At 27.8% G+C, this 17,643-nt stretch overlaps 1 protein-coding gene across 1 annotated transcript; it reads left to right on the top strand.

Moving 5' to 3' along the window:
- Positions 1–12,825: 12,825 nt before the first annotated feature.
- Positions 12,826–16,966, top strand: LOC132943317 (uncharacterized). The gene is made up of 5 exons (XM_061012260.1): positions 12,826–13,112; positions 14,169–14,802; positions 16,189–16,257; positions 16,366–16,458; positions 16,688–16,966. The coding sequence occupies exons 1-5, from the start codon at positions 12,826–12,828 to the stop codon at positions 16,820–16,822; spliced, it is 1,218 nt and encodes a 405-aa protein (XP_060868243.1). The 3' UTR covers positions 16,823–16,966.
- The last annotated feature ends 677 nt before the right edge of the window (positions 16,967–17,643 follow it).

Below are 17,643 nucleotides of genomic sequence, written 5' to 3' on the forward strand. Positions count from 1 at the left end.
GACAAATGGAATAACTTTTGTTAAAATTAATTTTTTCGTTTATAATTTACGAGACATTCGCGCAACAAGTGTGGTATACAATTTTTTTATTTCATTTTTACTTCTGAAAATAAAAAAAATATACACTTTATTACATAAAATTCAATATAGCCAATTTGTAAACTTAATTTAAAAAAATATATTTACGTTAAAAACGTTTATTTAAGTCAAGATGTTTATTTTTTCAATTTTTAAAAATATCAACATTTTTTTGTGTGAATTAATTTGAATCTTACCTAATAACTTATTTCTTACTATTGTTTTTTGGGAATTCTCAGACGTAAGTATATCAGAAATCTTACATAATTTATTATCCATGTTGTTTTTATAATTTTCCCAACGTGTATAACTCCTATATAACTCGTATCAATTTTTCATTTTCATTTGTTAGGTCTCTCTATTACACCTTGTATATTATAATATATTATATTACTCATACTATTGTAGACAGCCCGCCTGCATGTACGTTCGCCAAAAATAACAAGGGCGTCGTGTGTATACCTCCTAATATTTTTTTGTGCGAGGGACATTTTAGCTGATTTTATCTATTCCGCGCGTGGAGTGAAGAAATAATATAATACCAATTTTATAATAATAATAATAATAATAATAATAAAAATATTATAATACACTACGCATAATATGATTGTAATGGTTTTGCTTTATGGCGTGTCCCCGAAGGACACTGCTTGCATACCTATATGCTTAGTCTCTACGGGCCTTTTTTTGCCAGAAACCGGTTCTCTGATTTACGCATAGTCCTTTCCACCAAAAACGAAAAAGATACGATTCTCGGTTCCGCCGAAATGAATTTTTGTGAATAGACGTTCGATATTGTCTAGGAGGAATTAAAAAAATTACAAATTTTTTTTTTTACAAATGTAAAAATCACGTGTGTAAACTAAAATAAGAAAATGTTCTAATCATTATATTATTAGAGTATTGCTAAATATTGCTTATCGCATTTCCATTATATTTAGATATTTTAGAATGTCCTAAAATATTATACTGTGTGGCAAGGGCGGGATATCACCTATGACCTATAACATAAGTGTATATATCATACAACTTGCTTAAAAATTTAAATCATTGATTTCTAAACTATTTTGGGTGAAAACGGGTATTGTACCTTTTTTGTTTTTGGTGGAAAGCAGTCGACGCGGAAACAGTCGATATTATTTTGACGGAAACTGTCAACACGGCCGTCTTGACCAGTCGTGCCTTGATTTGCGATTAGATGTGTTCCATATCAACGGGTATCGGAAAAAAACAATTTTAACGTTCGCATATTATAGTAAAACTATAGCTGTTGGACCAACTTTGCCTGGAAAAAATGAACAAATATAAAATTCGGTGCGTCGGTGCTACCTATTTAGGTGATTTTCGATCTTAGTGTACCTCGTTTTGTTAACAAATTCTACCAAGATGGGCAGTGGAGAATTTTTTTTTTGGGGGGGGGGCATCGTCTTTTTCCAAGTTTTACGACACAAATATTTAAAAACAGTCCAATGTACGTGCTGCACAAACCTACGTGCTAGGGGCTAGGCTAAGGGAGAGGGGGCTCTGCCACCCCTTAAATCCGCCAAATGAGATGGGCAATCCAATATTAGATATACCTAATCCTTTATTTTTGAACGTGGTTAAAACTACTTTTTACACTCTTCTTATATATCTAAGAATAATCTCTGACATGGTAGTCAAATTTTATTGAGTAGTTTTTGAGTATATAAGCTACAAACATAAATCTATTTTTATTTATATTGAATATATAAAAGTCTCTTTTATTTATGAAACAAATGGAAACCCTAAACATATAAAAAAAATTATTCGATTTTCGTGAGCGAAAGTGACGATACTCAAGTGTAAGACTCCCATTAGTAACCTTATAGGGGGTGAAGGCGTGAGGCACTAGCAAAATAGCACCTAACACTCCCAGAGTCTCAAAGAATATGTGTGCTGTAAAATTTGGTGCCAATTATTGGTTGTAGTTTCTGAGATTGCTATGTACTAACAAACGCACAATCGTTTTTATATATAAATAGTACTAAGTATATTATATTATAACTTACTGCTTATGTTTTCGTGATTCCGGTTGTAAATAAATCTATAATCTCTTTTTTTTATAGCTCTACGGGTCCGTACAGAATCTGTTATCTATAACAATTGGCTACATGCTTCGAAAACCTAGTTGAAAAGATTATATTAAAATGCCGTAACACATACGAACACAACACCTTCGACCAGAATATTGTTAATCAAGTATATAAATCAGACATCAGTATAGTTTTTGGTTTTAAAAAGATAAAATTCTAGCAGTAGGTATACATTATTCAAGTAGACAGTGCAAACCGTAGCAGTTGTACTTACGGGATTAATTTTGACAAGGAAAATCATGTAGTGGGACTTTGCTATAATTCTCAAGAGCTGGTCAGCGCGCCATTTGTTTTCTCTCTCTGGCCCACGCACATTTATGTTTAGCCGAACCAACTATGTGCTGCCACTTTAAATATTATAGTGAATTCCACTAGTATCAACATTTAAGCTAAGAAAATTACGTGTGTCCCAGGTCCCCCCCCCACGTTGGCTTTCTTACGATATTTTATTTTTTATACAATTTATAGGTACCTATTTTTAAACCGTAATAATTTACACGCTTACATCTTAAATAACAATTAAAATATCATAAAACGTTATAGGAACACAGGCCTTAACTTAAAGTTTGATAACTGGCGAATTCAGTCTAATATTAAGAGTAACAACACAGGGTTGATTTTGCTAAACGTAAATTTGCTATGTTGCGCGTGGGCGAGAGCGAGAAAACAAAAAGTGCGATGACTTCTCTTAAGAGATATCAATATGTCATAACTAAATTGATTTTGAACTTCTATCCCGAAAAACTCATCATGTTTGTTGTTAGAAATCTAAATTTAGAAGGGTGCGTCATTTATATTTTTAGTAAAATTACATTTACATATTTTGATTATGATGTATTTTATTGGAATGGGTGAAACATGTGTACGCGTATATTTTGAAGTTTATAATAACATATTATATCGTTCGGTGCGTAAGCGGATACGGGTGAATAATCAGAGCAAGGTGAATTTGTATATTTTTAAGGAAGTGTTGGTGCGTCGTAGTGCCATACCACAGGTCGAAAACCTTGAAACTGACGCAATTTATTAGTGAATATGCCAGTAGCTAAATCGAAAGTTTTTAATAGGAAGTGCGTTTAGTTCACGTATATGGTGTAACAAAACAAATAGCTGGGTGTGGTATTGTTAAACGTTCACGAGGAACTCATAAAACACTAAGTTTTGTACTTGTCATGTGGTATAGATATGCACACAAGCGTATACAGGTGTTTTATGCGAGCTACCTATAAAGGGTGGTTTTAAAAAAGTAAATACAAATGGTAACGTCGCCTATTATAGATGTATGTTATGTTGACGTGCGATTAATATAATATATACTGACAGGTTGGTTTTTGTATGAATATTAAATATTATATTTTATATACTTTTAATGTACGAAGTATATTAATTTCAATATAATATATTATATGAATATTAATTATTACTGTATGTACCCATACGCTCATTTAAATTTAATCGTGCTTAGATTTTAATTTCGGTGCGTTCGTTGAATGTTATAGATATTGATACATTATTAATGTATGAAAAACGGACAAACGATTACGTTATTTATGTACGATAATATACATATTATAGTGTCTTCAGCTTACCTACTACGTGTTTCAAGTATAGTGCGCAGGCATGTATATTAAGTATAATACGCGTGTAGCGTGTGCCTTGGGCAGTATTATATTTTTCAACTGATTAAAAGATTAAAGAGTAGATAATGTTGAAATTGTTTAACGCGTTTTGATTTTAACGTGTAAACCTTGTGATATTTTGTGTCAAATAATCAAATAACAATGTGTTAAGTGCCCATTAAAATGTTTAACCTGCACAGTGTTTTAAAAATGAAATAATTATCCCGTGATAATAATGATTATAATATTATGTGCATTGTGCAGTAATGATACAAAATAAGTTTTTTCATTTAATTAATGGTGAATAATGAATAATTGACACGTCACACGTGCACGTTAAATGATTAAAGTTTCAAACCGTTTGTTTTATTATTATGATCAGAATTGAAATAATGAAATATCAAAATTAATTACACTTTTATAAATGCGCAGTATGAAAGACAAAAACAATGCAATGTCAGCTCAATAATTAGTCTAAACTTTAAAGTTTATTTTCTAATCAAAATTAAATTGTTAGATATTTGAAATAATTCTTGTCGTCTTAAAAAATTACCTATATAACGCGCTTTAGAGATACGCATATTATTATTATGCCCATTATATACAGGTACAAACTGTTTATATGTAAATACATTTACATTGAAATCTAACTTAATTCTTTTGATTTATGAATATTAATTAGGCGTAACCGCAGTCCACAGATTTGATGTTAATTAACACTACCTATTATCGCCGATGTACATATTAATGCTTAATTTTTCAGGTAAACCTATAATACGAAACCTTGACTAGTTAAGTAATAAGTATACACTATGTGATAATAAAATCAGATACAAATATAAAATTCAGCATTATTTTAAAAAGAAAAAGGTGGTCAGGTGGGTACCGCTCTACTGTACAGTATCGTGGTCGAGCACGTCGTTGTAATGGATGTGATATTGTGATATATTTAAATTCAGTGATAAATTATTATATACGAAAAACGATTCTGAGCGGAGAAGTTGTGTCAGCATAGCATACTTATATAAATAATCAAATTTAATAGTTAAAAAATGTATTAATAAAAATCGAAAATATCTCATGGCTATATAAATAGCGTGACTTTCCGGTGAATTTTTATTTTTGATAGTGGTAGAAAAACTTGTTGGGAACCTTCTATTTACATTTCTAATGTTATCTATGAAAAGAAAAAGTTTTTATACATTTCTACATGGAAAATAGTTTTCAAAATTTGTAAAACTTATCATGGCTATAAATAGCTCAAAAATAGTCGAATTACAACAAAATATCAAAAACTGGTGGATGAAAATTCGTTATTTTACCAATGAAAATCCAATATCATAAAAAATGTTGAATTCAAACGCTCATAAAAAAACGCTTGCCAAGTCAGGGATCGGCATGTAAACTTTCTTGATTTTTAATTTTTAGAAATTTATTATCTGATAATCACACCCAAGTGGTATAACAATTTGAGTCCAGGAAATTGTCGGTGTGAACAGCCCCACAAAAAATCATTTTCATTTTGTGAGATAGATCTCCGAAACAGGAGAGCGGATTTCATTGTTTGGGGTCTTATTGTTAGATTCACATTGGTTAGGTTAGAAAGTGCAGTGAAGATTTTTAGAACTTTATCTTTAATAGTTAATTCACTACAGAACATTAAAAAAAAATTAAAACAAATTTTATTGGGCGTTTTTTGATGTTTTTCAGCTTTACGGCTTTGTATTGAACTAACGAATGGAGATAAAGTTCTGAAAATCTTCATTGCACTTCTCCTAGCCAATGTGAATCTAACAAAACCCCAAACAACGAAATCCGTTGTCCGGTTTCGGAAATCTACTTCGCTAAATGAAAATCTAGCGAAAAATAACTCTTTTTTTTTTTTATCTGTGAAAAATTAAATAATTAAAAAAAAAATTTGAATTCCACATTTAGCATTTACTTAATAATCCCTTTTTAATGAGTTATCAACCAACTTTCTAGCTATCATAGTTTAGGAGAAAAGTTAAAAAATAGAAATTTTGGGACTGTTCACGCCGACGTTTTTATGGATTCAAGTGGTTATACCGCTTGGGTGTGATATTAAAGTTCTCTCATTAATATTTTATATTAAAGCTCTAAATTACCCACCTACTTATCATTACTGAATTACATTATTATTATTTTCCTATTTAACAAAAATTCTTGAAGTTTTCAAAATTCAGGCTTTTTTTATTTTAATTACCATACTTACTTGATTAAAAATCAAGAAAGTTATATTAACGTTCCTTCCAGTAAACTTTTTTTTTTTGGAGATAGGAATATTTGTGGGGAGTCTTTTATCTACATTTCATTTTTACGTTTCTAATGTTAGCTATAAAAGGAAAATCTTATATGAAATTCTAACTTGTCCACCTTTTTTTTTAGTATTTGAAATCAACATAACTAATGTATTTAATTTTTAATATTAAACGAGAGACTTAAACGGTGGCTGATGGGTTATACATTTTTGTATTTAGGAAATTGTCATAATTTTTAACGATAATAAAACGTTTATTTTAAATTATTGTTACAATAATTATAGATATACACTATACTTACATACCACTTAATATGCATACAACTCTTATTAAGTTATTACCGATTTGAATAAAAAAATGAAAATCTATTTTTTTTTTTATTAAAATTAAGTACCTATTAAGTTTGGGAATGACATTTTTATTCAAAGTATCGAATTTTGTTAGTATTCTTAAAAAATCTTATAATCTCAAAAGATTGAAAATTTAATCAAATATCTCACATTATTATTTATTTTAGTAATTAAAAAAAATTAAAAATATGTAGGCATGATTTCTTCTATACGCGTTTAAACACAAAATTTTAACAAAATTCATAAAAATTACGAAAATGTGCATATTATCTGGTAGTTAAAATGTATAAAATATTAAATTTGTATAGCTAAATCTCTAAAATTAAATACAAGGTTCCTCATAAGTATCTATAGCTGTCACTTAAACCTACAAATCTAAAAAAAATAAAAGCACAATAATTTTCTTTTACTGACATTCGGAGTTGCTAAAACTTAACAGTTCTTTTAAACATGATACCTAATAAGTAATAAGAAATAAGCCACCTAGATATTATAATAGTACTTTGGATACGTAGATTAAGGTAGAGACGTGGTCCAGTGAAATTGTTGTTAAATTTTTCTCAACAGATAGTATTATATACAATTGCAAATGAAAATTTATAACAGTTCAAAAATAATTATAGTAAATAGTAACCACGAATTAAGATAGGTAGTATGGATGCCAAATGAGTTGTGATAAATCTTTCCTTTCCGTGACCGTTGTTTCAACTCTCAGAAACAGCTGACGTGTGTCAATACTGTAAACACTGGACAAGCAGTCCAAGTGCTAATTTATATAATCTTAGATTCATAGGTTAGGTACATCTTATAGCATTTTATCATTGTCAAAATTATGTAGCTAATTTCACGACACTATTAAGTATTAAGAGATTAATCCATTATAGAAGCGCTGCTGCATTAGTAAAAGTCTACCCAGTGCATTATAATTTATAAGAGCTAAGTCAGGTCAGTCGTCTTTTTATTTTAGCATGTCGTGCATCCATATTATCCTAATTCATGATAATAACTAAACATGTAGACGTGTAGTTATCAATATTTAATATACATAAACAAACATCTGTATTCAGTAATTAAAATAATAATAAATAAACAAAAATATTTATAATATAAATTTAAAAAAAAAAAAAAACATTTTTACAACACTAGACAGTGTTGACTGTAGTGCATGATGGAATAACTATAGATATTTGCATGCAATTAATCGTTAGAATAAATAGGTATTTACTTAAATAAAATATGAAATTGTTTCACATATCTCGTCTCTTTTATGAGTCAAGGTCGGAGTAATAATCTTTGTTATAATTTTTCCATCCTCGTTAAGTTGGATTAGGTATTAAGTTATCTAAATACTACATACATAAATAATTATACATGTACCTACTTATGCTGTATTAAAATAATAATAATTGTGATATTATTGTATTAATGCATATTATTATCACTTGGGTACAGCAGCTACTATGTATTTTATGTACTTTCTTATATTATATACGGTCAATTAATTATAATGTGGATATTATAATATCAGTTCTCTTATCTCGTGACACTTTATTCATAATATATTTGCAGGGTCGTCTAACGGTGGTCTGCGAAAATTCATGAAGGTTGTAAATTGTAATAGAAAGAGGGTTATTGATTGTTGGATATCACAGTGTATCGAAGCCATTCTCCGTGCTATGGCTAAGCGCTACAGTCTAACCACTCCCATACAGAAGAACAATATCCAAGGCTTTATAGTTTATATGATTATAAAAAGTTTGTACGGGGGACAAAGGAAATAATATTCCTAAACAATTGCAATATAAAACAACTGCTAACTTCAATCATACAACTGAAATAAAAGGTAAAATTAAAAAATCCATTAGTTTCCACAAAAAAAAAAAATCAAAGTGATGATTGTTTATTATTGGTTATTATCGAAATAAATAATTGTCAAAAATATGAAGTAGGATTATTATTTTTTATTACATGCATAAAAATAAATTAATCATAATAGATAGGTACTCATTCAAAACCCGGCTTGCCGTACATTTTTCATACGTTGCACATTATTTTTAAGCTAAGGGAATCAACAGAAATAAATTGTCACTAAAAAAAAGTCGAAAAAGTGCACTGAAATGATTTTGTTATTATGCATATTGTATAATGTATATATTTTGTATACCTACTATTATTCCAGCCACGCCACGCTGAGTTAAAAGTGTGCTACGATTATTTCCGCCATATTTGTTATTGTGCGCAGGAACTATGAAAGGAACACGGTGTCTAGTAGTGCGAGAAGGAACTTTGAAATTTACCAACGAAAAAAGTGAGGAAGCATCAACACGACCATCCACTAGTTTTTTTCAAAAACCTTAGCTTAGTGTTAATTCGCCTGTCTGCCAGTGAGATGAGACTGAGTTCCTGCATACCTATTTAATAGTCACGGGGAGGATGCTTTATTTTTTAGTATAAAAGCTGTGCAAGATAAAAATCGTCTCTGAACACGGTCTAATTGTCAGGAGTCAGTTGTACCGTATAAGGTCCCATATTTTTACCGAGTTAAGCTAAGTTGATGGAAAAATTTTTAAAAAGTTTAAAGTTAACAGTTAACCTAATTTTTTTTTAACTCAGTTAAGTTAAAAGTTATATGAACATTTTCAATTAACTTAAGTTAAGTTAAGTTATAATTATTTATTTTTTTTTTAATATCTTTATAAATACCCAGTAATATGGTTTGAATTAATAAAAATAATAAATATTATTGAACACAGGAATAAAATTATTGGGTACTGAATTAATAGAATTATATGTAATAGGTACCAAAAGCATGCAAGATTGAAAATGCCGAAATAAATACAATATTTTGATTTATAAATAAATAAATAACTTATTTACCTATGGCGAAAATATTTTATAATATTATGTTCTTGAGAATTGTACATTTGTGATTTGTATCTATATCAATATAATAAGATAATATCATATTACTTATTAGTTATTACTTTATTAGTATTTATTAATTATTATTATTACAATATTCCCGTATGTCACAGTATGGTATATCTTTAATCTTTATATATACGATACACCTATATATTATAATATAATATAGGTATACCAAAATGGCTATTGCTATAATATGTATTTAATATTTAATCAAGTTATTGAAGTGAAAACTTCTTTAGCGGCGTTGTGCACTTTTTTTGTGATGGGTAAAAAAATGTTAAACTCGCGTCAGGACGAATGCATGCATTTAGACCAATATGCAAAAGAAAAATAAACAAACTTCCAGAAGTCCGATTTCAATTTTGAAATCTAATTTGAATTCAATAACTTATTTTCTATGTTTTGCAGGAAAAACTTTTTCATTTTTTTTAACTCGTAAGTACAAGTTCATTTTGAGAAATTAAGTAAATTAATTTGCAACTGTACTACAAAAACTTTTACAAAATATCGAAAATATATTTCCCACAAAACATAGAAAAGAAGTTATGGAATTCAAATTAGTTTTCAAAATTGAAATCGGACTTCTAGAAGTATGTTAATTTTTCTTTCGCTTTTGGCATTATTCGCTCTCGTGTAAGTAGAAATAAATAAATAAACAACTGATTATCTAATTTTTGTTTTATTTTCATATGTTGCACTGGTTGATATTTATTACTATATTAGATGTTTTATCTAGTAGTCACTTGTTATTGTTAGTGTCTAGTGTTCGTTTTGTTCAATTACCTACTACTAGCTAAAATAAATGATTGGTGTAAGGGACGTTCAGGTAAAAAAAAAACCGTAATATCCGCACCGCGAAAAAAATTACGGCATAATTTGAAAAATGTATTTGTCAAAAAGACTGAAACTGCAGACACCAACAATATTCAGGTATCTATGAATTGTGTTTATTTTATTACAAACAATATCTTATAATATTATAAAATTTAATATTTTATACTGTACATAATTGCCTACTATATATTATGCATTGATTTTTGAAACAAATTTCGAATTATGGATGGAAGTTGATTTTTCTGAGAGATAAACTTTTTAATGTAAAATAATTGTAATAGTTCTGAAGTGTTACATTTTTAATGTAATATAAATTGTCATGTTTGTGTATTGTATTTTACCACATAAATTATAGTACTTTTATACTGATAATTAAAGCAATTCGTGCAAAATTATTCCCCAACCATTCCAAACATCAAAAATGCACGACGTTAATATTCAAGTTTTAACGCATAAAACAATATTTAATTTGAATTATTAATATGATATTATATTATATGTTATTATGCTGAAGTACAAAAATGTAAAAGCTATAATAATATTATAATTATAATATTACAATAAAAACTGAATGAATAAAAAACTTTACCTATTCACAGTTATGCTTATACGAAAGCTCTTATACACTATTATTATAATAAATAAAATTAAGTGTAATGTATAATTCTAACGATTCAAAAAAAAAAAAAAAATTGTTTATTTCATGGTATCGGAGCGATGGTCGAGATGGTCGAGTCAAGGAAGGGGTATTGTATAGGCAACTAATTGAGCATGTTATTTCTCACTGGGTGACTAACTCAACAAAAAAAAAACAATTTATTTATACCACTATATAAGAGTTTTTTTTTTATCAACGAATAATTCGTCATTTAAACAAATTGCAACTCCAGATTTGGTGCGTCAGAATACACTCCTTCTTAAAAATCTATGTGAAATAAATGTCGTCGTAAAAACTTTTTACCAATACCTTTCAAAGTTAAAACTATCATTTTTAAAATTCTTTTATTGCAAAATTGTTACTCAACCATGCCGTAAACTATCCAACTTAGTTTTGAAGTTCACTCAGAAATCATTCCACCGTAAAATTCAAACAAAGTAAAATATGTATTAAAAAAACCTTTAACAGGTGTCACAAGCACCTCAAAGTTCGAATAAAGTAAAATATTCCAATTTTTTTTTTATCCACGTATAGACCGCCATTTCACTTAATTGTAAGACCTAGGTTGAGGCGTTAAAATCTAATCCTTCTACTTAAAATTCTAAGTAAAATAAACATTGTCAGAAAACTATTTTCAATCCTTTTCTTATAGTTAAAACTAATATTTTCGAAAATTTTTTATTGGAAAATTGATACCTACTCTACGATGCCGTAAGATATCTAGCTTAGTTTGAAGTTCACCCAGAAATCACTCCACCGTAAAAGTCAAACAAAGTAAAATATTTATTAAAAAGCTTTCAACAAGCTAGTCGGAACTCGATGTCAACAGCACATATAAGTTCGAAAAATAGTAACATTTTCCAACTATTTATTTTTTTTTTCATCAACGTATAGATCTTATTTAAATCAATTGCAAAGCCCAGGTTGAGTCATCAAAATATACTCTTTCTACTTAAAAATCTATGTAACATAAACTTTGTTTTAAGAACTATTTTCAATCCTTTTCCTACCTAGTTAAAACTAAAATTTTCGAAATTTTGTTATTGCAAAATTGTTAGTCAACGATGCTGTAATAACTGTATCTGATTTAGTTTGGAAGTTCGCCCGGAAATCATTCCACCCTAAAATTCAAGCATAGTAAAATATATATTAAAAAGCCTTTAACAGGTGTCGAGACAGCACTTTCAAGTTGTTTGACATTGGTTAAACATTTTTATTGATATTTACAGAGTAATACTAAAAAATTTCATAATTTAAATTTTTTATAATTAGCTCATTAATAGTAAACATTTTTTTAAAATCATACCATGTAATGGAATTGCATGTATTTTTTTGAGTTTTGTTGACAGCCATTATCGAAATAACTGTTTTTTACATTATCTTAAGACTTATTTAAATTGAATACAATAGTTTACTTGGAACAGTTAAACCGATTTAATTATTATTGGCTATTGTCAACCTTCCCCATACGTAACATAATATGTCAAAAAGTCTTTGCTACAGTTCGTGTCTTCCGTAGTTGTATTTGATAGGTTAGCTAATCTAAGCACAGAAATATTATATATTACATATACATACCAATACAATTCGTTAATTTGTTCACTTCATAATAAATTTATAATTTCAAAAGGTTGTATTCCGAGAAATTGCGCATTTGAAATGTTGTGAATATTATATTATAATATTATTATTCTACTATTGTATAGTAATATTATGTAGGTGGAAAAGTCTACACGACACTATTATCACCCTACTGACATTGAAGTATTGAATTTTCGATGTAATAACATGAGCATATTTTATGAGAAAACTATGTATGTAATATTTCTATATGTATGCGACAATGTGTGCACTGTATACTTAGAGTTATGATGTCGATGAATGAATAAATGCGTAAATAAATCATTTTTTGCGAGTAAAATTATTTATAGTATTACTTCAGTTTTGGTAACGAACATTATCGAAATGACAACAATTTTTCACATTACCTTAAGATCTATTTTAATTATATCCAAATGTATGGGTTTAATTGATATTTCATATACCTTGGGACCGGCTGGATTATTTGTTCGGGATATAAACTCAACGTTCTACGTATTTCTAGAAATAGCACGGATGATTGCGTTGGTGATATGCACCTACTTATACTTTCATCAGTTCGATCCAGATTTTCATATATTTCAATACATAAGTGTATTTAAATTTTGGATTGTTATTATCGGAGCCAGAGTATCAACAATATGGATAATCAAGTAAGAGTGTATAGTATATAATATTATGTTTTATATACCTACTTCAATTAATTTAGGAGTTTGCATTTATTTGTCTGTTTTAAAATAACTTATCTGTGATTTACTTTACGAAAGTCCATTATTTATTGTCTTATACCAATTGACAAATATTAAAGAACTAAATGTTAAGTTGACAAGAATAATATAATATCAATGAATACTCTTAGGGATTCAAACAATTGATACATAATTATGCCAAGCAATTTTTCATCAGAATATTTTATAGATTGAAACAAAAGTATTTTTTTACACTCGTAAAATATATTATATGGGTTAGTGTTTGATAGAGATTACTGAAACAATACTACTACGGTGAAGTATACGACTTCACCTGATTAAGGTGATCCTTAAACGACGAATATTCAAATATGACCAACGTTCAACTTAGAAATGATGTTCTTACGAATATTTTCGTGAAATTATAATTTTTGTGTTATTTTTTCTTCTGCTGGGATTATTATTGAACTTAGAATATGTCATTATATGACTTAAAGTAAAGTAATTTTAGGGTAACCACTTCGTATATATAAATTTTCAGTGACAAAAATTCCGATTTCTACTGTCTTATCAATATCCCTAAAATCTTAATAATAATATGTCAACATATGTATAATATGATATTTGAAAAATAAGGATTTGTACACTTGTAATGACAAAAATTAAAATTTGTACAATTTCTATAGAAGATGATAGTATAAGTAATAGTGGAATGTTTCTACAAATAATATTTTTGAAATAATTTTGTTGTAATTATTGCAACAAAATATTAAATAATTAAAACCATTTAATAAAAAAATAAAAATTGCTATATTTTCCATAAATACTTGAAGATCTTTTCGTCTTCAAAAATTGACAACTTTTAAAAATCTATGATATTAATAAGTCTATATTATTATACTACACAAAAAGTCTGCTAAAATATTATTCAACTGAAAAAATATTATTTCAATTATTATGATTCCAAAATGTTTGATTCATATCCAATTTTGTATTAAATTGATCAATTTCTGTTTTCAGATTTATTAATGGCATTATCGAATTCGATCGAAAAATTATACCAATTTCTACAAATTTGTTGATCACACAGCATTCATTAAAAGAAAAACAGTGGGACAGGATTTTAATTTCATTCATCGTATACCTAATTGGATTTAAATCCGTACAAGTGTATTTATATCCTATGAAGAAGGTGAACATTACTTCACTGATACAGAGTTTAGTATTCTCTCCGCCGTATGTTATGGATGCCACAGTGACTATCACTTCGTGTTTCTTTCTTCAAAACTTGTACGTTAGATTCCAGACAATAATCGATTTTTGGAAATGTCTTCCTACTGAATTAGCTGCTGTTCCCGGCCAATGGACACACACCGAAATAGTGGTTTTGATGGAAAACACTCGGCTGCTGCACTCCGAGCTCTGTGAATTGTTAAAAACATTTACCCAAGGTTACGGCCCATTGCTTCTGGGTTTCTACACATTCAGCTACATTAGTATGCTTGTCAGTGTTTATTTTATCGTCAACAATGACCCATTATCCAGTGCAAATACAGCTGAAAAGTTCCGAGTAGTAATTCCATTGGTAATTCACGTACAAATGTTCTCGTTTCTGGTGTCTATTATCGTTTTTGTTTCATTCATAAACGAAAAGGTGCGTACATAAACTACATTATGCAATGTGGATAATTAAGCAGTCTCGTACCTACATAATATGACATATATATTTTAACTATTCAACTATTCATATTCTGATTTTTAATTTTTAAGTACATTTTTATGTACCATATTTCCATTAGATAAGACGTATAAATTTAGTCTCAAAGAGACAATTTGAAAGATGTTAGATTTCTTATGAAATTTAATGAGTATATAAGGTATATACATGAAGCATAATATAATAATAATTTAATACGAAATATGAGAACTACTCATTTTTATTGTAAATTATTTAGCAAACTATTTTTTTATATACTCTAGCCTATTAATCAATATTAATCAATATATTATGGACAAGTAGCTTTTGAGTTATAAACTAAATATTATATTAGAATTAGATACACAATAAAAGGTTAAGGTTATCTGATTATAATAGGCATGGAGTCTTTAATGAATTAGACATTTTAGCAATAAATATTAAACTAAATATATTGTCTAAAAATACATCTTTTTTATATTTTATGTAAAACCATTAAGGGGATCGGTAGCGATGATTTCTGGCATCGTCTAACACGCGTGAAACGTAGGAATTTAGTAGTGTTTTCATTCCAATGTACCTATTAATCTAGTGAAACCATAATAATTCTAAAAAAAAATTTTAATTTTCGTCAAGTCTACTTGAGATCGACTTTCCCATCATTTTGATTTCATCCCATTAAATCCTAAAACAAAATCGTACTAAAATGGAAATGTGATATTAACATTTTTGAGAAGTTAAAATCAAAACATTTTAATCTTAGGAAAGTTGATATTATGGAGACTTGACGACAAATTCAAATCTGCTTTTAAAATTCTTATCGCTTCACTAGATCGATCGGTGCATTGGAATTAAAACACGTCTAAATTCCTACGTTCCACGTGTGTTAGACAAAGACAGAAAATCACAGCTTCTAATCCTCTAAAGTATTAAGTACTTTTATTTTTAACTCGTAGTATATTAATTTAGATTACATAAAAAATACTCTTTCAAATTTAAATATAGATAATATTTTAAAAATAACTAAATATTTTACAGTAAAAATGGATTGTACTCATTTGAAAAATGAATTTTTTGTATAGCCTATATAGTCAATTCTTAAAAATGGTACACAAAATCTAAGTATTTAAAAAATTTTCTTCTAGTATACATAAAATTTCCAAACATAATTTGAATAAATGCACAGTTACAAATCTATACATACCTACCTATGGATCGAGTTAAGTTAACTCTCAGACTCCTTATAATAATGGCAATTCAATAGTAATGTTCAATGTTTCATACAAAAAATAAACATTACGGGTAACCGCAATTAAAAAAAAGTATTTTCAATTTATTTTACAGCGAATAGAGATGATATCATATCTACGATTATACCAAATTTCTAACTTACACTTGGACATAAAACGTCAAGTAAAATGTATTTATATAAATAGTTTGTATGTTAAAGCGTTTAACTATGAACAATTTAACGATATATTTTTTTTGTTTGGTTGTTATTAATATATTTTAATCACTCAGATCAAAATGTTTATGAATCAAATACCAGCTTATGAATTTGACCGAATTTCGGCGTTTGGATTTTTTGATATCAATTTAAAGCTTGTTACATCAGTAAGTACTGGTATAGACTTAATTAATTAATTATATTCAAATGATTGTATATAATATCTTTTTCGTTTAGTATATCGTTGTGCAATGTGAATTTTATAATATAATATTTTAATAAACTAGTTATTTCAGGAATTTATATTTTGTATTTATACTACATTTTTGGATTTTTTGTTTCGTTCAAAGTATCTATTTATTTAATTAATTTTTAAATTATTATGTTTGTTTACAGATGATCGTCTTATTGATAACTGGAATATCAACAATGGTTCAGATGAAAGATCACCCAATAATATTACAATTGAACAATAACACTAAATTGTTCTTGATAAAATTATTTAAAACGTCGAGAATTAAATCAAATTAAATATAATAATTTAATTTAATAAATCTAATAATTTAGATAAATTAACCTAAATTATGAATGAATGAATGTAACGTAAGACAAGACATAGGTAGTAGGTTGTAATCACCGATACGTAAGTTTCTGCACAAAAAATACACGCATGTGTAAGTTTCTATACGAATATAAAAAATATTAAATTATGTTTTTTTTTTTTTTAAATGAGAAAATTTATGTGTAATATACAAAATTTTGTTTGTTTTTGCGTTACATTGAATATAGAAACTGTTTTTAATCCAATTTTTAACAATCAACGTATACGGAATTCAACATAATGGGTAGTACATTAGTATTATAATACTACAATATACTATTTCACGGTCTTTTTGAAGAATTTCGTATTTGTTATGTTGTTTTGTAGAATTTATTATTAACAAACATGATCTAACTGTCGACTGTTTTCGCAGGTGTAAACCAATGTAACAAACCATTATATTATCTATTTTACTAATTATCATCATACGTCGCATTCGTCATAAGTACATTGTCGTAAGTCCTGCACTCGTGCACTTCTAACCTAAATCAAAATGTTCGAATTTTGTTTAACCATCAAAGCACTCAGGTTAAAAACAGGTAATGTTCGAATTATTGCACTTGATCATTCCGTAGAACTGATTGGATTAGTATAAAAATGAATTATATACGACGTTATTACACAACGTAACTTGGTTAGAAATAAACATAGATACATTTTTGTATATTATTATTTTGAAATTGAGGCTACCTAAATGTAATTAGGTATTATAATAAAAATAATGAAGTTTAGACATTAAAAGTATAAAAAA

Source organism: Metopolophium dirhodum, chromosome 4 (genome assembly GCF_019925205.1).
Source record: "Metopolophium dirhodum isolate CAU chromosome 4, ASM1992520v1, whole genome shotgun sequence".
NCBI lineage: Eukaryota > Metazoa > Arthropoda > Insecta > Hemiptera > Aphididae > Metopolophium > Metopolophium dirhodum.

Coding starts and splice junctions, on each gene's coding strand:
- LOC132943317 (XM_061012260.1), top strand. CDS start 12,826: ATGACAACAATTTTTCACATTACCTTAAGATCTATTTTAATTATATCC. Junction 13,113..14,168: donor TCAACAATATGGATAATCAA/GTAAGAGTGTAT, acceptor TTCTGTTTTCAG/ATTTATTAATGGCATTATCG. Junction 14,803..16,188: donor TTTCATTCATAAACGAAAAG/GTGCGTACATAA, acceptor TTTATTTTACAG/CGAATAGAGATGATATCATA.